This window comes from Sphaerodactylus townsendi, linkage group LG06 (genome assembly GCF_021028975.2).
Source record: "Sphaerodactylus townsendi isolate TG3544 linkage group LG06, MPM_Stown_v2.3, whole genome shotgun sequence".
NCBI classification, from domain to species: domain Eukaryota; kingdom Metazoa; phylum Chordata; class Lepidosauria; order Squamata; family Sphaerodactylidae; genus Sphaerodactylus; species Sphaerodactylus townsendi.
The window spans coordinates 3430775-3454708 of NC_059430.1; the positions used below are offsets into that span (position 1 = coordinate 3430775).

The 23934-nt window shown below is 46.2% G+C and overlaps 2 protein-coding genes across 2 annotated transcripts in view; both read left to right on the top strand.

Moving 5' to 3' along the window:
- The window catches only part of NME6 (NME/NM23 nucleoside diphosphate kinase 6), a 581226-nt gene that overhangs the window by 394598 nt on the left and 162694 nt on the right, over positions 1 to 23934 (top strand). The window lies entirely within an intron of this gene.
- Positions 1 to 23934, top strand: part of LOC125434613 (calcium and calcium/calmodulin-dependent serine/threonine-protein kinase DMI-3-like) — a 34858-nt gene that overhangs the window by 7252 nt on the left and 3672 nt on the right. Inside the window, exons 2-3 of the mRNA XM_048500143.1 lie at positions 17310 to 17459; positions 22116 to 22206. Coding sequence (XP_048356100.1) covers positions 17310 to 17459; positions 22116 to 22206 — 241 coding nt within the window. The remainder of the gene's footprint in view (positions 1 to 17309; positions 17460 to 22115; positions 22207 to 23934) is intronic.

Sequence of the window (23934 nt, forward strand, 5' to 3'; positions counted from 1 at the left end):
ACGAACAAGGCAGGGAGGCAGCCAGCCGCCGATAGAGGATGAGCCGGGGGGGGGGGGTGGCGGCCCAAAAATAAGGTCTTACCCCGGACACCATTTTCTGCAGGTACACCTCTGTCTGCAAGCAACAAGGGCGGGCAAAAGAAAGGATAAAAGAAAACCAGCGTCTCTACCCCAGGGGAGGCCCAACTTCTTTAGTATAAGAGCCACACACACAAAAAACCCCTCAGATGTTTGAGAGTCACAAAACACGAACCGATATTACACGCAATTTTTTTTGACATTACCTGCACATTTTCTTATGAACCTTTTTTATAAATATCAAGAAATACACATACGTAATAATAATTATGAACGTATGTAATTTTTAAATACTTTTTATTAACATGAAATGAGGCCGCCAAAAATAAAAACCAAGGGGGTAAAAGCAGATATTGCTAACAATAATAACTGACTGTTCCTGCTAGTAGAACTCCTTGCTCTGAATTATTTAAAATCCAGATAAGAACATAAGAACATAAGAACAAGCCAGCTGGATCAGACCAGAGTCCATCTAGTCCAGCTCTCTGCTACTTGCAGTGGCCCACCAGGTGCCTTTGGGAGGTCACATGCAGGATGTGAAAGCAACGGCCTTCTGCGGCTGTTGCTCCCGAGCACCTGGTCTGCTGAGGCATTTGCAATCTCAGATCAAAGAGGATCAAGATTGGTAGCCATAAATCGACTTCTCCTCCATCAATCTGTCCAAGCCCCTTTTAAAGCTCTCCAGGCTAGTGGCCATCGCCACCTCCTGTGGCAGCATATTCCAAACACCAATCACACGTTGCGTGAAGAAGGGTTTCCTTTGATTAGTCCTAATTCTTCCCCCCAGCATTTTCAATGGATGCCCTGTACGAATTCAATGAATGGCTGGACGAATTACAGGGGCTTCCAGACCTCGGGCACTTCCTTGCCCCGTAGCAAAGGGCAGCAGTGCACCCAGAGGCGAGGACATGAACAGGGGGAGACACATCGGGAGGGGGGGAGACCCCCTCCACCAGTCTCCCAGGCCATGAGCTACACATTATTATGTGGCAAAAAAGCCACCTGCAGCTCGCAAGCCACAGTTTGGCAACCTCTGTTCTAGCCCGTGTGGCCAAGGTGTGCAAAATATATCTCTAGACCACAGAGCCCAGCTCCCTTGGAGAAAAATGGCAGTTTCGGAGGGCGGGTTCTGAGCCGTTATGATCTGCGAAGGTCCCTCCTCTTTCCAAACCCTGCCCTTCTGAAGCACCACCCCCAAATCTCCCGCGCTTCCTCAACCCAAAGTCGTCAATCCATATTTGCAAAGGAAAGTTCTCCGGATAATATGGTTACTGAGAACCACTCATGTTCATACATGAATCCTTTCAGTCCGGCCGTTTCCGTCCTTTTGGGGAGGCTTTTGGGGTTTGAGGGAACTTGATAGTAGGCGCCATCTTTTGTATTAATTTTGTATTAAATTTAATAATGCTGCATTTTAATGGGGTAGGGTTTATACATACATATTTTTAGAGCCTGTATTAACTAATATTTGACAGATTTAATCTGATATATGCGCTCTATTTATACGCTGTTCACCGCCCTGAGCCCTTTGGGGGAGAGCGGTCTATAAACCTAATAAATAACAACAACAACAACAACAACAATAATAATAATAATAATAATAAATTGGGTTATGGGACGCCTGTTATTATTGTATTGACAGCTGTTTTAATGGTTTTAATGGATTTTAGTACATGTAATAATTGTTTATTGTTATAAACTGGATATATGCAGACTCTGTTGTAGGCACCGCCCAGAGCCCCTTGGGGATGGGGCGGTCTACAAATCAAATCAAATCAAATCAAATCAAATCAATCAATCAAATAAATAAATAAATAAATAAATAAATAAATAAATAAATAAATAAATCCTTAATAGACAACTAAACACTGCCTTACAGACCTAGTGAATCCTAATTAAATACAATTCGAAGTCCCAACAGGGACCAGTTATTTCTGCATTTTGCCCCCCGTACATACTATCACAAGAATTTTCCTTTGTAAATGTGGTTGTGAAGCAGTTTTAACGTACAATGTATTGCCGAAGGCTTTCACAGCCGGAATCACTGGGGTGTTGTGTGGTTTCCAGGCTGCACGTAGAAATGCTACTAGAAATGCTACTAGAACATGGCCGTCCAGCAGAGGTGGGATCCAACCAGTTCTCACCACTTCTCTAGAAGTGGTTACTCATTTTTTCTGAGTGCGAGAAGGGGTTACTCAAGCAACCTCCCTGCCCAATAGGGACTGGAGGGGCGCGTGTGCGGCGGCGCCACTGTTTGAATCCCACCACCATCGGAAACCTGTGATTAAAGTTTTTGGATCCCACCACTGGCGTACAGCCCAGAAACCACACAGCACCCCAGTTTGGATGTGGTTAATAAATAATGTCTGTCTGTTAAACTGTAAAAATCCTCGTACGAGAACAGTAAAAGGTTGTATGTGAGCCATCTCTGGCCCCACCTGAGCTCTCTCTTGCGTGATCACTTGTGGTCCATCCCTTTGTGGGGTTCTGTGCTCTGGATCACGTGGACTGATCTGTGGGGTGATGGTTCCGCTTTCGAGCAAGGGATCGAACGGATTGCGGCAAAGAAGCCGCATCGTGGCCAGGGAGCCTCGATGCTCTGGTCTTCCAAGAACCTGTTTCGTGCCACCTTCGTGGTTCTGTAGCTGTCTTATGACCCCAAATAAACCACTTTCACAACTGCTTGCAAGCGGATTTTGCCATTCCGCACAGCTTCAAAGAGCACTGAAAGCAGTTTGAAAGTGCATTATTCTGCATGGGCGGAATGAGCCAATATTACAGGTCAGGATACAGCTCGTGACAACTTCACCTTTTTGCATTCCCAACACACTCTCGGGACTGTGTGAATTGGCTCACCAACTGCACTGCGAAGGCCTGCTCTTATTCTTGATAAACTCCTGAGCCCACCATGGGCAGAGAATGGTGACTGTCTTATTAATGCCCAAAGCTGCAGGTATTGGCGCAACAAATCGATTTCTAGCAAATATCTCAATAAAATGAAAATTAAAACCATGTTAAGTAAGATCCAACAGCGATCACAGCCCGCGTTCGCTGGGCTATCCGACGGATCGAACAGGGGATCCATTTCCTGTTGTTGTTCCTCCCTGGTCCAACTCCTTAAGTATGGTTATGTTTCAAAACGTTTCCCCTCCCCTTCTGAGTTTACAAAATTTTCTTCATAAGTATACTATCGTCATTGAACTGTAACTATTAACATTCTCTGAGAACTTCCTGCCTTGAGGTGGTGAATAAACTGTCAACCACCCCTAAAAACACCTGGGGATTATTCCGTCCCTTTGTAAGGTGCTATCGCTATTGATCAGGGGGGAAAGTCAGTCTCTGTGCCATGTTACCCTGTTTCCCCGAAGATAAGACATCCCCTGAAAATAAGACGTAGTAGAGGTTTTGCTGAAGTGCGAAATATAAGGCATCCCCCGAAAGTAAGACGTGGCAAAGTTTTTGTTTGGAAGCATGCCCGACGAACAGAGCACAGAAAAATAAGACACCCCCTGAAAATAAGACATAGCGCATCTTTGGGAGCAAAAATTAATATAAGACACTGTCTTATTTTCGGGGAAGCACGGTAGTTCCCAAATCCCTCTATTTCTGGAGTTCATTCTCTCAGCGTTCAAAGGTAGGGAACAGGGCTTGCTGAGGATAGCTAAACTGGGACTGGTTCAGAGGTGTAGTCTAGCCTAAGCTAACCAAAAATTCAAAATGACTATACCTGGACTACAATAATACTCAACATAACCCTCTCCCCTTGTATTAAGATAATTTGCTGTTTTAATGGGGTTTTATTGTAATTACTGTTTTATTGTGTTGTTCACCGCCCAGAGCCCTTCGGGGGAGGGGCGGTATATAAAACCAATTATAAACAAACAAACAAACAAACAAACAAACAAACAAACAAACAAATAAATCTAGGTTGGGAAGGAGGTATTAGGAACGGGGAGTTGCTTAGCCTGTCAAAGGAGCGCTGTCTTGGTGAGTTAGTTTTAATGGTTTTAATAGATGGATAACATTTGTTAGATATTTGTATGGAATGATTCTATTGCTTCCGTATTTGCATTGAAATGATTTTACTGTTAACCACCCGGAGCCTGGCCTTGTGCTGGGGTAGAGCGGAGCATAAAATTTAGTAAAACAAATATATAATAAGTGTAATCCAACCAGTGTTATGACCATTTAATATTTCAACACACACAAGGGCAAAATAAACCATAGAAACGATTTGCCACTGGATGATTGGATAGATCACAGGTGTCAAACTCGTGTCCCTCCAGATGTTATGGGCTACAGTTCCCATCATGCTGGCAGGGGATGATGGGAACTGTAGTCCATAACATCTGGAGGGCCGTGAGTTTGACACCTATTGGATAGATGGAATAGAGAGCGTGCTAATCAAGTTTGCAGATGTTACCAAATTCAAAAGGGTAGCTCATACCCCAGAGGGCAGGGTCAGAATTCAACATGACCAGGACATATTAGAGAGCTGGGCCAAAACTAACAAAACGCATTTCAACAATGTAAGGTACTACACTTAGGCAGAAAAAATGAAATGCACAGATATAGGATGGGCGACACCTGGCTTGACAACAGTACCCGTGAAAGGGGTCTGGGAGTCTTAGTAGACCACAAGCTGAACATGAGTCAGCAGTGTGATGCGGCAGCCAAGAAAGCCAATGCGATTCTGGGCTGCATCAACAGGAGTACAGTGTCTACAGCCAGGGACGTAATGCTACCACTTTGTTCTGCATTAGTCAGGCCTCACCTGGAATACTGTTTCCCGTTCTGGGCAATGCAATTCAAGAAAGATGGAACAGGTCCAAACTGGAAGGTAACCAAAATGGTCAGAAGTCTGGCATCCGTGCCCTATGAGGAGCGGCTTAGGGAGCTACATACGTTTAGTCTGGAGAAGAGAAAGTTAAGGAATGGCATGATAATATTTGAAGGGATGTCACGTTGAAGAGGGAGCAAGCTTGTTTTCTGCTGCTCCAGGGGAATGGATTCAAAGTACAGGAAATTTTTCTCTCTTTCTCACAATACTAGAACCAGGGGGCATCCATTGAAAATGCTGGGGGGAAGAATTAGGACTAATCAAAGGAAACACTTCTTCACGCAACGTGTGATGGGTGTTTGGAATATGCTGCCACAGGAGGTGGTGATGGCCACTCACCTGGATAGCTTTAAAAGGGGCTTGGACAGATTGATGGAGGAGAAGTCGATCTATGACTACCAATCTTGATCCTCCTTGATCTGAGATTGCAAATGCCTTAGCAGACCAGGTGCTCGGGAGCAGCAGCCGCAGAAGGCCATTGCTTTCACCTCCTGCAGGTGAGCTCCCAAAGGCACCTGGTGGGCCACTGCGAGTAGCAGAGAGCTGGACTGGATGGACTCTGGTCTGATCCAGCTGGCTTGTTCTTATGTTCTTAAAACAGATTCCACCTAAACTTTAGGAGGAACTTCCTGTCTGATAACGGAATATGCTGCCTCCGAGGGTGGTGGAGTCTCGTTCTTTGGAGGTTTTAAAAGAGAGGCTGGATGGCCATCAGTCAGGAGTGCTTTGATTGTGTCTTCCTGCATGGCAGGGGGGTTGGACAGGATGGCTTTTGGGGTCTCTCTCTTCCAACTCTATGATTCTTTGTTTCTATAATACACTTTTTGAACAAGGTAAACAAGCAAATAGACCATTGATCATAGGAGATCTGGTATTTTTCAAGCAAACATAGTCTAGATCACAGATGTCAAACTCGCAGCCCTCCAGATGTTATGGACTACAGTTCCCCTCATCCCCTGCCAGCATCATGCTGGCAGGGGATGATGGGAACTGTAGTCCATAACATCTGGAGGGCCGCGAGTTTGACACCTATGGTCTAGATGAGCCACCTGGTTCCTTTTTTGCTTGTATTGTGAAGTTTAAGTCCACTTTTTCAGTGAAAGTTGTAAACTCTTGCCCGCAGTCTTATAGGATCACCATTCTCTTAAGTATGCTTCATGTTCATGATGAACTCATTTATAATGACGGTGTCCCATGAGCACAAGGCTAAGTATAACAGCATACCCATTGGTGTGTCATTGCTGGTCTGGTGAGTCGTGGACAAGCTTTGCACACTGTCTGGGCGTTCATGTTCTCGGGCTGTTATTAGTGGTGTATTTGAGCATTCTTCTGATCACCATCATCATCATCATCAAGTCCATCATGCTAAGTAGCATATTGGGCAACAAGTGTTCTCCAGCATTTGCAGTCTTGGGCGAGTGTTTCAGCCAGTGGTGGGATCCAAACATTTTAGTAACAGGTTCCCATGGTGGTGGGATTCAAACTGTGCCGTAGCGCCAGTGGGGCTGGGCGGGGCACAATGGGGGCGTGGCTGGGCATTCCGGGGGCGGGGCATTCCTGGGCTGGGCTGTGGCAAGGACGCCGCCGCTGCGCCGGTCCTTGGGCGGGAAACGAATGCCCGCAGGCGCAGGCTGCCACACACGCCGGTGCACCTCCTGCTAGACTGCTTCCAGTTCCGCGCGCTACTGCTGAGAGGAGGGCCGTAACTAAGGCCAAAATCACGTGGCAAAATCACCCATGAGTAACCCCCTCTCGGCACACACAAATAATTAGTCACCTACTCTCGGGAACCTGTGAGACCCTGCTGGATCCCACCTCTGGTTTCAGCCTCTTCCCATGCAATATTCAGTGCTTGCAGGTTTTCCTCCGGGTGTTTCGGGGGCGTCCTCGCTGCCGGCTGGCATTCTTCTGGGTACAAGCTGTAAATACCTTCTGTTTCTTCTAAGTGTCCCAGCACTCATTTGCACGAGGTATGGTCTTGATGTTTGACTGTGTTCCAAAACTACAGCAGGATCAGACCATTTCTTTTTGTCGTCAAGCTTTATTCTCACCTGTGGCCCAACGTCGAGCTCTGGCAATTCCCGAACTCCACGATGTCTCTGACATGCAGCTTTTACTTTCTCATTAGTGGCACGGACTTTCTTCAAATCAGGCCCTTGAAGATACAAAGTTGTCTTCCAGGTTGGAAGTGGTTGTTGTCGACCTGTCATCAACGCTGCCAGATTCTATCCAGTTGCACTTTGTGGGAGTTGTGCAATAGGTTAATAAAACCCAAAAGGGATCCTCTTGCTTAAGTATTAAGTGTTTGTTTGTTTGTTTGTTTGTTTGTTTATTTATGGGTTTTATATACCGCCCAACCCCCGGAGGGCTCTGGGAGGTGCATAACATAATTACATCTTACAACCCATACAAACAAACCCCATTAAATTAGAATTAAAACACAGCTATAAAATTAACAAAGATGGCGTCACGCAATAAAACCCAATTAAAACCCTCCCAAAGGGGGGAAGCAGAACGAAGAAGTGGGTCCCAATGATGGCAAAAGGGAACTCCAAACCGGAGGAATAAAAAGGGGCACTCAATCAGCGACTGGACACTCCAAAGGCCCGGCGGAACAACTCAGTTTACAGGCCCTGCGGAATTTACCAAGATCCCGCAGGGCCCGGACAGCTGGAGGGAGAGTGTTCCACCAGGCAGGGGCCAGGGCTGAAAAGGCCCTGGCCCGAGTGGAGCCCAGCCGCATCATTGAGGGGCCAGGAACCACCAGCAAATTGGCCTCTGCTGAGCGCAGAGGCCAAGTAGGGACATATGGGGTAATGCCGTCCCGAAGGTACGAGGGTCCCAGGCCGCATAAGGCCTTAAAGGTCAGCACCCACACCTTGAAGATGATTCGGAATTCAACTGGAAGAGCCCCTTGGGGATGGGGCGGTCTACAAATCTAAACAATCAATCAATCAATCAATCAATCAATAAAATCTGCTTTGCTGTTTGTCCAGCTCTTTCAGCCTCTCCATTGGACTGTGGGAAGTGAGGGCTAGCTGTTGACATGTTTGAAAGGACATGTTTTTGGCAAATGGAGTAAACTCTCATCCTGCATGCTGAGGAGCCTGATCAGTCGCAAACTCATCTGGAAAACCCCACCTGGCAGATGTGTCCTTTGAGCAATTAATAGACGAACAGCTGGTCATGTCAGTCGCGTGGGGCTATTTCTAGAAATCTGGAGAAGTCGGCAATGGCAGCTAAATACCTAGCTCACCAATATTGGCTCCAACTCTTTCCCAGGTGGCCATGGAGTCACTATCGAGGTTTATTATTTTGACAGGTTTGTATCAGAGGTTTGGGATCCTGACCTATTTGTGGTCACCAAATAGAAAGTTGCGTATGTTTCCAACATTTGGCAATCCCTTGAGGCCCAGTGTGAAGTCGGTGTCTTATTAATGCCAGGGACTTCAGTTATTGGCACACCAAGCTATTTATTGAACTTCTGTCCTTAAAAAAGAAAAGGGCAAACAGTTCATTCTTAGTCTCTGTTCTTGTAGCCACACCATAGCTCTCCCAGATTCTCTCTCTCTACTAGCATATTTATTATTATTATTATTATTATTATTATACACATAACAACACAGCACAGGTGTCTGGAATTCATCTCTGAATATCGAGTCCTTCCCAAAGACCTAGGACAGTGGTGGCGAACCTTTGGCACTCCAGATGTTATGGACTACAATTCCCATCAGCCCCTGCCAGCATGGCCAATTGGCCATTTATTTGCGTAGAAATATTATTATTGTAGATTTCACAGCTGCCAGATCTTTAGCTGAATATTGGCCTTCATTACAATTCGAGCCTCACCCAGAGGCCTAGGAAGTTGTAATGTATCGACGTAGTATTGTGTTGTTGTTGTTGTTGTTGTTGTTGTTATTGTAGATTTCACAGCTGCCAGATCTTTAGCTGGTTGTTGGCCTTCATTACAATTCGAGCCTCACCCAGAGACCTGGGACTTTGTAATGTATCGGTGTAGTATTCGTGCGGATCCCAGCAGGGCTGCCTTCTGAAGTTGACAGATGTTACTTTTGTCAATTCGAAGATGTTTCAAGTGCTGCCCTAGTGTTTTCGGGATGGTGCCCAGCGTGCCGATTACCACTGGGATGACCTCAGCTGGTTTGTGCCACAGACGCTGAAGCTCGATTTTCAAATCGCGGCATCTAGTGACCTTCTCCTGTTCTTTTTCAATGACCCTGCTGTCACCGGGGACTGCTATGTCGATGATGCTCACTTTCTTGTCCTCGATCACGGTGATGTCTGGTGTATTGTGTTTCAACACTTTGTCCATTTAGATTCGAAAGTCCCACAGGATCTTCACCTTCTCATTTTCCATTACTTTCTCTGGACAATGTTCCCACCAGTTCTTAGCTGTTCTTACGTTGTATTTCTTGTATAAATTCCAGTGGATCATCTTGGCCACTGAGTTGTGTCTCTGTTTGTACTCAGTCTGGGCAATCTTTTTGCAGCAGCTGAGGACATGATCTACAGTTTCATCAGCTTCTTTGCACAATCTGCATTTTGCATCATCTGAGGATTTTTCGATTCTGGCCTTGATCGAATTTGTTCTGATGGCTTGCTCTTGGGTGGCTAAAATCAGGGATTCAGTTTCCTTTTTCAGAGTTCCAGTTGTTAACCACAGCCAGGTCTTTTCATTATCCACCTTGTCTTTGATTTTCTCCTGAAATTGGCCGTGCAGAGCTTTGTTGTGCCAGCTTTCAGTCCTCGTTTTAATCACATTTTTTCTGTATTCTTGTTTGGTTTTCTGGGTCTTCAGCAACTGTCTGTTCTTCACTTCAATCAATGCCTGTTCTTGACTTTCCTTCATATAATCGGCCAGTGCATGCTTCTCCTCTTCCACTGTTTGCTGTACTTGCAGTAAGCCCCTGCCTCCAGATCTCCGGGGAAGGTATAATCTATCAGTATCACTGCGTGGGTGTAAGGCATGGTGCATTATTGTTGTTGTTGTTGTTGTTATTGTTGTTCTTGTTGTTGTTACTTTATTGATACAAAAACAGTTATACACAGCAAACAAGATCAATATGCTGGATTTTGTATTGCATCACACATCGGACACTTCCCAAGCATCTAGGACTGTGTGATGTATCGATGAATAATGCGTGCAGAGCCGAGTAGGGTGGCCTTTTGCAGATGACATATGGTGATTTTGTCAGCACCGATTGTTTTTAAGTGCCGTCCAAGGTCTTTAGGCACTGCACTATTATTATTATTATTATTATTATTATTAGTAGTAGTAGTAGTAGTAGTAGTAGTAGTAGTAGTAGTAGTAGTATATGTTTCTATACCACCCCTTCCCTTTTGGGCTCAGGGCAGTTTCCAGAAAATCATATTTAACATTCATCCCACATATACAATCAAATACAATAAAAACAATGATTATCTCAATAAAATTAAAACCAATTTACATAATAGCCAATGGCGATGACAGTCCAAGTTCACCAGATCAAACTTGCAGCCCTCCAGATGTTATGGACTATGGTTCCCATCATCCCCTGCCAGAATGATGCTGGCAGGGGATGATGGGAACTGTAGTCCATGACATCTGGAGGGCCCGTGAGTTTGACACCTATGAAATAGGGGATCCATTTTCTGTTTCCGGTTGTTGCTCCTCCCTGTTCCGACCCCTTAATGAAGAGTGCGTTTCACAAGACTGGCCTAGGGCTTCCCCCTTTTTATCTTGATTGCCCCCCATGACAACTCCATGTTCAGAGGGCGTCCGTGAGTGATCAGCACGCATCCAACGCAGGACTGTGAATGAAGGAAGTGGGCACCTCCACAGCACTGGAATGGGCCACCCCCCAGGTGCCTCGTTTCTATACTCCTGAGGTATCCCAAAAGAAAACACAGGATGCATTATAATTTTTTCTTTTATTTATTACAATATTTATACCCAGCCTTTCCTCTTGGCACAAGGGAATTAAAATAAAATGCCAGCCACAGATGCAGGTGAAACGTCAGGAGAGAATGCTGCTAGAACGCGGCCATACAGCCCGGAAACCACACAGCACCCCAGTGATTCCGGCCGTGAAAGCCTTCGACAATACATTAAAATAAGATATTCAGTTAATTTTTTTTCATGGTTTGCATTCAAGAAAAACCTGTAGCTCCTGTGATCTACCGATACATTTCACATTTATGAAGAAAAAGCAGCTGGGTGTGGTGGGATTTCTGGACTGTGTGGCTGCGGTCTGGTAGGTTTTTCAGACCCCTGCAGGTGAAACATTAGGAGCAAAAACTGCCAGGCCACGGTCACGCAGCCCAGAAAACCCACAACAGCCAATTGATTCTTGCCGTGAAAGCCTTTGGCGAACCTTTGGCACTCCAGATTGGCCATGCTGGCCGGAGCTGATGGGAATTGTAGTCCATAACATCTGGAGTGCCAAAGGTTCGCCACCACGGCCTTTGACAATACAAAGAGAGCCAGCGTGGTGTAGTGGTTAAGAGCAGGTGGATTCTAATCTGGAGAACCGGGTTTGATTTCCCACCCTTCCACCTGACTGGCAGAGGCTTATCCGGTGAACCAGATGTGTTTGCACACTCCTACATTCCTGCTGGGTGACCTTGGGCCACAGTTATCTCTGAACTCTCTCATCCCCACCTACCTAGGAGCAGCAGTGGCGTAGGAGGTTAAGAGCTCGTGTATCTAATTTGGAAGAACCGGGTTTGATTCCCAGCTCTGCCGCCTGAGCTGTGGAGGCTTATCTGGGGAATTCAGATTAGCCTGTGCACTCCCACACACACGCCAGCTGGGTGACCTTGGGCTAGTCACAGTTCTTCAGAGCTCTCTCAGCCCCACCTACCTCACAGGGTGTTTGTTGTGAGGGGGGAAGGGCAAGGAGATTGTCAGCCCCTTTGAGTCTCTTGCAGGAGAGAAAGGGCAGATATAAATCCAAACTCCTCCTCCTCCTCCTCCTCCACCTCCTCCTCCTCCTCCTCCTCCTCCTCCTCCTCTTCTTCTTCTTCTTCTTCTTCTTCTTCTTCTTCTTCTTCTTCTTCTTCTTCTTCTTCTTCTTCTTCTTCTTCTTCTTCTTCTTCTTCTTCTTCTTCTTCTTCTTCTTCTTCTTCTTCTTCTTCTTCTTCTTCTTCTCACCAGGTGTCTGTTGTGAGGAGAGGAAGGGAAAGGAGCTTGAAAGCCACCTTGAGTCTCCTTGCAGGAGAGAACGGTGGGGTATAAATCCAAACTCTTCTTCTTCTATTTCGGATCCTTTGAAGCAGGTGTGCTCAACCTGGCACCTGCCAACACCTTTCCAGGTGTCTGCTGAGTCAGGTGGGACTCTTGCGCAGCAGGGGTGCAGCGATCTAATGGGTTGTGCAGATGTTTCAGCAGCTGCTGCCACCACAGCTGCAGGATTCTTCACTGTATGACAGAACATAAGCTATGTGTCTATGCAAGATATTTTTTTAAAAGCATGTTCATTTTAAAAGGCATGCTGTTAAGTAGATCTTCTGGAATGCTAAAGAGTTATTGTTAGAACCACACGCTGCCTCGCTCCCTGGCGTTTTGTGGTTCATAGAATCACAGAGTTGGAAGAGACTCCCAAGGACCATCCAGTCCAACCTCCTGCCATGCAGGAAACATACAATCAAAGCACTTCCATGCTCTGCCTCCCGTAGCACTCCCGTGTTGTGGCTGCGCCCAGCACCCTCTATCAGAAGCTGGGAACTCATTTTACCAACCTCGGAAGGAGGGGGATCTTCTCTGCAAAAGATCCTGTGTAGTGATCGATTGTACCTTTGTCCAAGCTGACTCCAATGTACAGTTAGCATACACAGGCTGCCTGCTTTCCATCCTGATTGGGCCCTCATTCCATCTTGGGTCCTACCTACCCCCCCCGCCCTCTGTTGGCCTTTAGATCGGGCGCCTGTTGTTTTAATCTGTATTTATTTCTCGTAACTGCTGCTTAAGTTTTTAATGGGTTTAAGTTATATTTTTGTATTGATTTGCTGTCTTAGAGAACAGCCATATTGTGAGCTGCCTCGAGCCCTTCAGGGGTGAGGCAGCTTATAAATCCAATAAATAAACAAACAAACAAACAAACAAACAAATAAATAAATAAATAAATAACTTGAAATCCTGCAACAGTCCCTCAGCTTCCCTTACAAAGTCAATATCCTAAGAGAAGAGGTGGAGCTACAAGGGGGACAGGGGGTGCGTGTTGCACCGGGCGCGCGCCTGGGGGCGCCAAAATTCAGGTTTGTGGTTTTTGTATTTTTTAGTGTTTTTTTCAGTTTTTTGCCTGCAGGCTAGCAGCATCAAAATTTCAGGGACTTTTTGGGAGACTCTCCTGATAATACTAACCAGGTTAGCTGATGTTTTGTTCAGAGGGTCCAAAGTTATGGACTCCCAAAGGGGGTGCCCCATCCCCCATTGTTTCCAATTGGAGGTAATAGAGGATGGGGCTACACCTTTGAGGGTCCATAACTTTGGACTCCCTGAACCAAACCTCACCAAACCTGGATTGTATCATCAGGAGAGTCTTCTAAAGATACCCTTAAATTCTGGTGCTGCTAGCCTAAAAACTGCAACCCCTGCAGGCCAAAAACTGGGGAAAAAACACTAAAACGTACAAAAAACACAAACGAACACCCCCCCACCCCACCCCACACACACACAAAACTCAGATTTTGCACCGGGCTCCATTTTCCCTACCTACGCCTCTACCTGAGAAAAATTTATTTTCAGGCGAATCAGCTGACTATTTGGAAGGCGGTTTTTTAATGACTTTGGGTGATAAGATCTAAAACGTAACCCAGAGTCCCTGTCTGTAGGTTTGTGAAAAGGTCTAACATCTAATGTGCTAACTGGTGTGAAGTAAATGCAGTGGTGTAGCCAACGGGGTGAAGTGGGGCGTGATGCCCCAGGCGCTCGCCTGTGCGGGGGCACGGTTGGGCTGTGGCTGGGGTGTTGCAGGGGTGTTATGGGGCGGGGGCGTGGCGGGGGCGAAGGACGCAGGCATGCCCAGGGCGCAGTTCCCCCTCGCTCCGCCCCTGAGTAAATGACTGCATCCAAAAAAAGAATTTTCGGCAGAATGAGACATGTATGTGAACCTAATAGAAAGATGAATCACGTTAAGCCGTTCTGTTAGTTCTGGAAGAGTGGAAGCATCAAATAGGATGAGTAAGATGTCATTTATAGAACAACGGTATAGTAACTTGGGTCATGAGCACAGCTTTTTGCCTGCAGTACTGCGGATTTCCACTCTGCACCTCGGGGCTCTTGTGGGGACCTTAGTGGCCGCAATACCATAGAGTCCCCCCTCCAACACATCCATTTTCTCCAGGGGAACGGATCTATGTCGTCTGGTTATGGGCGGTATATTAAGTGAAACAGATGAACAAACAAACAAACAGAGTCCGCCCTTCAAACCAGCCGTTTCCTGCGGGAAAGCCGTCACCTGGGGACCAGGTGAAAGTTACTAATATTTTTAAGGAATCGAGCACTGATGAAGGCAATTGAAAAGCTAACAAACGCGTGCAGCTCCTGCAATATTTATTCCGATGTGGATGCATGGCTCCTTTAACCAGCCTGCTTAACATTACTCCGGAGGGAGATGCAATCATAACAATATTGCATCCATTCACGAAAACGGTGATCGTGTTTACATCTGAAAGAAAATAATTCATGAATTTAAAGACAGTTATTCAGTCACCGATTTGAAGTATGACATCTATGACAAGAGACAACAGGTGAGGTTATAAGCCTTTATTGAGGTGAACTGTGTTGATAACATTGAAGGAGGTTGTTTGACTGCATCGGTGTTACTGAAGCTCTCCCATTGGAGATATTTGTAACGAGAGTAAAGATTTAGCAATAGCAATTGCAGGAGCAGCAGTGGCGTAGGAGGTTAAGAGCTCATGTATCTGGAGGAACCGGGTTTGATTCCCAGCTCTGCCGCCTGAGCTGTGGAGGCTTATCTGGGGAATTCAGATTAGCCTGTACACTCCCACACACGCCAGCTGGGTGACCTTGGGCTAGTCACAGCTTCTCGGAGCTCTCTCAGCCCCACCTACCTCACAGGGTGTTTGTTGTGAGGGTTCCCCAAAGGGGCAAGGAGATTGTCAGCCCCTTTGAGTCTCCTACAGGAGAGAAAGGGGGGATATAAATCCAAGCTCCTCCTCCTCCTCCTCCTCCTCCTCTTCTTCTTCTTCTTCTTCTTCTTCTTCTTCTTCTTCTTCTTCTTCTTCTTCTTCTTCTTCTTCTTCTTCTTCTTCTTCTTCTTCTTCTTCTTCTTCTTCTTCTTCTTCTTCTTCTTCTTCTTCTTCTTCTTCTTCTTCTTCTTCTTCTTCTTCTTTATGTACGTTTATACACTGAAAAAATATTTGTAATATACACAAGCCACCGTGCAGCACACATGTGTCACGTGATTTTTCGGTCCGTATTTGGTGACCAGTTGTCAGTCCCAGGCTCCAGACCCTGCCTGGATGCCGGCAACTCGGCCACTCGCCGGGAACCGTCCGCTGCTCTTCTGCATGTCAGGAATCCAAGAAGGGTGCAAGAGCTAAATTATATAACTCTCCACTTTGGCAGGATTAGCTTTCGAGCACCGGAAGGCTCCTTGCTCACCGCAGCTTAGAGCGCGCTGAGCTCTGCTCACAGGTCAAGGAAGGGCTTTGATTTCTGCCAGCTTTTCATTGGGCCGGCCACTGCGGGAGGCAGGCAACCAACTGGCCCCATTTAGGCCACCATCCCCCCACCCCCGTGGTGCTCCACAAGACCGATCATGCCGAAGCCGAAGGAGCTGGCTGTGTTTAACCCAGAGAAAAGAAGATTACAAGACATCTCTAGCGGAGCTGTGGTTTGCAGCAGGGATGCTCGGGGCCACATACGGCTCTTCGACATGCTGCTTGCAGCTCCTCAGAGCGCCGTTCCCCAATGCGAGACCTTCCCCACAAGAAAATGGGACTTGTGTTGACAGGTGCTCTCCACCTTGAAACCGCCGCTACCAGAGAAACAGGGAATAGAATCGTAGAATCTATATGAAAGGTGTGCCGTGATCTACTACCGTGTTTCCCCGAAAATAAGACAGTGTCTTATATTAATTTTTGCTCCCAAAGATGCGCTATGTCTCATTTTTAGGGGATGTCTTGTTTTTCTGTGTTCTGTTCGTCGGGCATGCTTCCAAACTAAACTTTGCTACGTCTTACTTTCGGGGGATGCCTTATATTTCGCACTTCAGCAAAACCTCGACGACGTCTTATTTTCAGGGGATGTCTTATGTTCGGGGAAACCGGGTAGCAGAGGGCCAGCATGGTGTGGTGGTTAAGAGCAGGTGGACTCAAACCGGGAGAAAGTTTTGGTTCCGCACTCCTCCGCATGAAGCCTGCCGGGCGACCTTGGGCCAGTCACAGTTCTCTCCGAACTCTCTCAGCCCCACCAATGTCACAAGGCGTCTGTTGTGGGAAGAGGAAGGGAAAGGAGTGAGTAAGCCACTTTGACACGCCTGACAGGAACGGCGGGGTACAGATCCAAACTCTTCTTCTTCCAGCGAGCAGACTACGTGGACCGAAGAAGTAGAAAATAGCCCACGAAATGAGCCAGACAGCCTGGTGGCGCATCATTATTTCTTATGAGCTGTATTGCATACTGGTGTGCTTTTAGCCGCGTGTGATTTTTTGCCTCTGCTTCAGTTTTTATAGAATCATAGAATACTAGAGTTGGGAGAGACCCCCAGGGGCCATCAAGTCCAACCTGCTGCAATGCAGGAACACACAATCAAAGCACTCCCGACAGGTGGCCATCCGGCCTCTGTTTAAAAACCTCCAAAGAAGGAGACTCCACCACCCTCCGAGGCAGTGCATTCCACTGTCGAACGGCCCTGACTGTCAGGAAGCTTTTCCTGGTGTTTATTATTATTATTATTATTATTATTATTATTATTATTATTATTATTATTATTATTATTATTATTATTATTATTATTATCATCATCATCATCATCATCATCATCATCATCATCATTTATTTATTATTTTTATTTTTATTTTTATTTTTATTTTTATTTATTTATTATTTATTTATTATGTATTATGTATTATGTATTATGTATTATTTATATTTATTTATTTATTTATTTATTATTTATTTATTTAATATACCGCCCTATCCCCGGGGGGGCTCAGGGCGGTGCACAACATAAAACATCATATATAAAATCATTGCAATATTGGTAATATAAATACAGTTTAGGTGGAATCTCTTTTCCTGCACCTTGAATCCGTTACTCCGTATCTTTGTTGTATGGTTTTCTCCACTGTTCCCTCTACCTGGATTTCATGACTTCATCCACATAGTCCTGAGGCTGTCCTTAACTGTCCTCTCCCCCTCCCCCAGGACGGCTACATCGATTTCATGGAGTACGTCGCCGCTCTGAGCCTCATCCTGCGGGGAAAGATGGAGCAGAAGTTGCGCTGGTATTTCAAGCTATATGACCAGGACGGCAACGGCTGCATCGACCGGCAAGAACTGCTCAACATCATTAAGGTCAGGGGGGGGAATGCTGCGATCGCGGTTCTACCGTTGGAAAACAACCTTGGCCCAGGGGGTTAGTGGTTTTACAAGGTTGGGATTGGGGGGGGGGCAGGGAGGACCTGCAGGAAGGTGGCCCAGGAGTTTGGGTGAGAGGAGGTCCCGGCCCCCCAGCCGAATCCTTACAAGCAAATGTTAAGACTGGAGATAAATTCAGGACTGACCTCAGGGCGGCTAATACACATATTAAAATCACATTGATGGACCAATAAATTACATATGTTTTATTAAAACCCTTCAAATAAAATTCTCCAGATGGTGGTAGATCAAATCCTTGCCCCTATAAATTACATTCATCCTTAATGCAGGAGTGTAATTTCGGGGCCGGCATAACTCAGTATACAGCTTATGGCTCTAGTTGTAGGCCCGGCAGAACATCTCAGCCTTACGAGCTTTCTGAGACAGTACAATGTCCCCTAAAGCTCTGATGATGGCGAGCGGCACATTCCACCATGTAGAAGCCAGGGCTGTAAAGACTGTGGCTCTAGTTCAGCGATGGCGAACCTTTTCGAGACGGAGTGCCCAAATTACAACCCAAAACCCACTTATTTATTACAAAGTGCCAACATGGCAATTTAACCTGAATACTGAGGTTTTAATTTAGAAAAAACGGTTGGCTCTGAGGCGTGCGTTACTCAGGAGTAAGCTTGGTGGTCGTCGGTGGCTTTGCTTTGAAGCAACCGTGCAACTCTTCCAACGGGTGAATCGCGACCCTAGTAGGGTTTACTCAGAAGCAAGCCCCATTGCCAGCAACCGAGCTTACTCCCAGGTAAAGGATCGTGCTTTAGTTCTTCGCATGAAAATCAGTGGGGTTTAACAGCGCTTAACAGGGTTACCTACACTGCTTCCCCAAAACTAGGTCTTAGGTTTGATGCTAATAATCGAGCCCAGTGGCCCAGGCCAGCCTAGATGTGTGGGGGAGAGGCAACACTGTGCGTGCCCACAGAGAGGGTTCTGAGTGCCACCTCTGGCACCCGTGCCAGAGGTTCGCCATCACTGCTCTAGTTGATGCCAGCCAGGTGTGTTTGGGGGCAGGGATCACTAAGAGATTACTGTCGGAGGACCAAAGTGACCTCCATGGCAATACTGGGAGATGCAGCCTCGAAGATATGATGGTCCCAGACCACTCCTGGCCTTAGAGGTTAGTATCATAACCTTGAAAACGATCTGGAATTCAATTGGCAGTGCAGGCAGTGAAGAATAGGGGCTCTGGGGTCCGTCACCGGTGCCCCCGTGAGCATTCTCACCAACACTTTCTGGACTAATTGCAATTTCTGGAGCAGTCTCAAGGGTAGGCCAGCGCAGAGCAAGTTACAGTAATCTAGCCTGGAGAGGACCATGGTGTGGATCACTGTGGCAAGGTGTGACCAGGGCAGATAACCCCTTCAAAAGTACACAAAAAGTTCCCCTAAAAAAAATTGCACTGTTTGATATCCCCGTCCTGAAGGATATTGGGCGGGGGGTTGCGTTCCTCTCTCCTCCAATACCTGCCCTGCTCTGCCGAATTTTCCCTTACGGCCTGCCGCTCATGTAGCCTCTATCTGTGGGTTCTGTGGGGCAGCACTCGGAATGAGTTTGCAACTGTGGGTTGGCTCCTGAAGACTCCGAGGGCTTGATGAACAGGATTCAACATGACGAAGGTTTCCAGGAGAACTCTCACCCATTACAACCACACGCAAAAAACCTTGAAACAATAAACTCCAACATTTGCAACATAGCAAAAATAAACAACTACCTTCCCACTAGTTCCCAACAACATTGCAGGAAAATTCGGCAAATTCGCTGATAGTGCCTCCGGGCCCCCCCCCCCCTCTTCCTACAGGGGCCTCTAACATCCTTGGGACCCATTCCTTTTTTTCTGGGGAGGGTTGTATATGGGTTTCGTGGGTTACTATTTTAGAACATAAGAACATAAGAACAAGCCAGCTGGATCAGACCAGAGTCCATCTAGTCCAGCTCTCTGCTACTCGCAGTGGCCCACCAGGTGCCTTTGGGAGTTCACATGTAGGATGTGAAAGCAATGGCCTTCTGCCGCTGTTGCTCCCGAGCACCTGGACTGTTAAGGCATTTGCAATCTCAGATCAAAGAGGATCAAGATTGGTAGCCCTAGATCGACTTCTCCTCCATAAATCTGTCCAAGCCCCTTTTAAAGCTATCCAGGTTAGTGGCCATCACCACCTCCTGTGGCAGCATATTCCAAACACCAATCACACGTTGCGTGAAGAAGTGTTTCCTTTTATTAGTTCTAATTCTTCCCCCCAGTATTTTCAATGAATGCCCCCTGGTTCTAGTATTGTGAGAAAGAGAGAAAAATTTATCTCTGTCAACATTTTCTACCCCATGCATAATTTTATAGACAGGGCGGTGAACTATTTTAGAACATAATTGTTTTAAATTGTATGTTTTATATATGATTTTATATTGTTCACCGCCCTGAGCCCTTCTGGGATAGGGCGGTATATTAAATCCAATTAAAATAATAATAATAATAATAATAATAATAATAATAATAATAATAATAATAATAATAATAATAATAATAATAATAATAATAATAATAATAATAATAATAATAAGCATTACGGACAAATGCAATAAAGACACGAATCGAAAAGTCTTACAATGACCCAAAGTGCCGTCTCTGCAAAGAGGGGTGAAATGGCAAACTGTGGACGGCACATCATCTGCTTTTAATTTGTAAGAAATGATAGCCCAAACTGACTATCTTGAGCGTCAGCAAATGAGGCTAGCAGCAATGGTGCACTGGAACCTTTGCAAAGGAAGTACGGCCTGCCCTGTAGCAAGACCTGAGTGAGCACAAGCCAGAGAAGACCACAGAAAATGAAGAAGCAAAAAAATACTCTTGGGACTTTAGAATTGCTGACAAACAGGGACAGACTACCTGGCACACAACACCCCAGACATAACAGTGATAGAGAGAAAAAACATGTTTTGGATCATGGTGTTGCTGTGCCAGTTGACAGCACAGGAGTATTGAAGGACAAAAGAGCTGGAAAAAGATCACAAATACAAGGACCTACAAATTGAGAGTTGAACAATTGTGAGCAGAACAACAGTAATCCCACTAGTGAGTGCGATTGGCTCTAGGAGGAATCCCAAAGAAATCTTGAAAAAAAACATGCTGGGGAAAGCCTAAACTTGGACAGAACATCCAGTCCACATGCTGCAGAACTTGCAGCACTTCTAGAGAACTGCACACACATTCCTCACATAAATACCTCTAATATCCTAGGTCCTTGGGAAGGACTCGATATTCAGAGATGAATTCCAGACACTTGTGCTGTGTTGTTATGTGTATAATAATAATAATAATAATAAAAATAATAATAATAATAATAATACCTTAACAAGGTGTTCAGGGCTTATACAAACCAAGGTCCGAGTCTGGTAGCCTCGTCTCCTCCAAACTACATGAGCTCTGCAGCCTCCTGCTGCTTTGAGTCTCCACCCCTTTCTGGGTCAACCCATTCTGAGCATGGGGGTTACACTCACAAAACCTTATCTCTTCTCTACAGTTCACCAAAATTGTTTTCCCCTACATTCCTGCTGGGTGACATGGGGCCAGCCACGGTTCTCTCTGAACTCTTTCAGCCCCACCTACCTCACAGGGTGTCTGTTGCGGGGAGAGGGAGGGAATGTGTAAGGCCCTTTGAGTCTTCTTACTGAAGAGAAAGGTGGGGTGTAAATCTAAACTTTTCTCCTTCCTTCAGGTGGGCTCCGGAGACCTCATGTAATTTTTACATCCGATCTCCAACCAATAAAGAGTCAGTTCCCCGAGAGAAAATGACCAACCAGATTTTAGAGGGGTATGACTCAACTGTTCCTTCATCAGATACCAGATGAAGGGAGAAAGTTTATACCTCAAAAATCTCGTTGGTTACAACAAGAGTGCCAAGTTTCACCTAGTACTGTAGTTCCAGGGGATCCCCAAGTCCCACCTGATGGCTGGAAGCCCTAACCTCAGAGGTGGGGTCCAGCAGGTTCTCACCAGTTCCCGAGAGTGGGTTACTAATCATTTGTGTGTGCCGAGAGGGGGTTGCTCATTGGGTCCGCTTTTCCGCCTCCACGCCCTCGCCTCCCCGAGAGGCATCCTGCCTTTGAACGTGAAGGCTCCATCTAGCAATTGCGACTGATAATGTCACTCCCTGAACTGGGTTAATTAGTTTCAGGTCCTGCAATTCATGGATTCTCAGCCTTTCCTACCTTTTATCTCACCAGTCTCTATCAAAGAACCTGTGTGTTTCACCATGGCTGTGTTCAGATTTGTGAGTTGGGGCATTTTCTATAATGGGATGATGATTTAAAAATGACCTGGTGCAAAAAAAAAAATTGGGGGGGGTGGTCATGGTGGGGTGGCTGCCCATGGGGAGGCATCCAACTCAGGTTTTGCCCAGTGCTCAGGTTTGCCGAGGTACGCCTCTGCCCCCTTTGCTGAGGGGGGGGCTGGCGAGGGAACCGGTTACTAAAATTTTTGGATCCCACCACTGCCTAACCTCAAAGGATCTACTGGACTTGGATCTTTCTCTTCTACTGGAGACCAACATGACTACTCTCTGGAAGTGAGTGATAAAAAAAAATATTCCATTGCAGGCAATCCGAGCCATCAACGGCGGCAACCAAGAGACGAGCGCTCTGGAATTCACCAACCGGGTCTTTGATGGAATTGACGTTAATGGCGATGGTGAGGCTTGCTGGATCCTCCCCACCGGGGGATCTCTGAATTCCATTTGCTTTCTCCTTGGCTACAATACAGCAAATGTGATTCTCGCCCTCCTGTTTGCCTCTCCCCTCCCCCACCCAGAGGTGGGATCCAGCAGGTTCTCACAGGTTCCCGAGAGTAGGTTACTAATTATTTGTGTGTGCCAAGAAGGGGGTTACTAATGGGTGATTTTGCCACGTGATTTTTGCCTCAGCAGTCTAGCAGGAGGTGCACCGGTGTGCGTGGCAGCCTGCGCCTGCGTACATTCATTTCCCGCCCAAGGACCGGCGCAGCAGCTGCGTCCTTGCCACAGCCCCACCCAGGAATGCCCGGCCCCGCCCCCGTCGTGCCCCACCCAGCCACAGTTTGAATCCCACCACCATGGGAACCTGTTCCTAAAATTTTTGGATCCCACCTTCTTAAAGGTGGAGAAAAGTAGGGTATAAAACCTCTTCTTCTACTACCATGAGTCAGCTGTGAATCGACAGAAGAAAAAGGACCCACATGGAGCCACGCTTTCAATTATTTTTGCAGCCAGTTGCAGGAGACGAATCCTCCCTCCCATGCAAAACAGCCCTCATGCCAACTGCTTTCCCGATCTAAATCTCCCCTTCCTGGAACCGCTGGTTCCTTTTTAACGAAAATGATGTTTTGCATGAAACTGCTGGACCGTATCTTAACCAACGGCGGCATTTCTAAGTAAACAGATTTCCCCTTGTCTCTCGGTTCACTGCCGGTTAAAGTTTAGTGAATGGGGTGGAAGTTGCAGGCCAAGGAGAGCTCAATCCCCATCCGGCTGGAACAGAAACAGGAATGGGCAAGAGTGGGCAACCCAGGACCGGTTTTTCACACTATCAGGTGATTTCCGAGTTCAGCTCCTCGCAGTTTGGACTCAGCACTAACTTGCACGAGGCAGCTCTTTTTAGGGAGGGGGGGGTGTCCCTGACTGGACCCCTTCCGCTGCTCCTCTTCCTGTATCAATCAGAATAAATATTTCTCTGACAAATAGCAACTGACTGTTGAAATGCCAATTTTTGCACAAAACGTCCAGAATTCCAACTACAGATATCAGGCCCCTTCCGCACATGCAGAACAGTGCACTTTCAACACACTTTGCAGCTGTGCGGAATAGCAAAACCTACTTGCAAACAGTTGTGAAAGTGTATTGTCATTCATGGCTGGATTCAACTGGTTCTGGTGGCTTTTCCAGGCTGTGTGGCCATGGTCTAGTGCCGTGGTGGCGAACCTTTGGCACTCCAGATGTTATGGACAACAATTCCCATCAGCCACTGCCAGCATGGCTAATTGCCAGCATGGCCAATTGCTGGCAGGGGCTGATGGGAATTGTAGTCCATAACATCTGGAGTGCCAAAGGTTCGCCACCAGATTAGATTAGATACACGAGCTTTTAACCTCCTACGCCACTGCTGCTCCTTTATGAAAAAATTGTGGAATTGGTGGTGATTGTTCCTATAAGGGAACACATTGAAGATATGATTTATTTTCAGTTTGATGAACCATGGCTATGGTCTATTGATTACTGAATGCCTATAAGTTTGGATAAATATATTTGTTCCATATGAATTGATGTGCTAGATTTTGTGAAAAGAAAGTTATATATATATATATAGTTCTGATGTGCTAGATTTTGTGAAAAGAAAGTTATATATATATATAACTTTCTTTTCACAAAATCTAGCACATCAATTC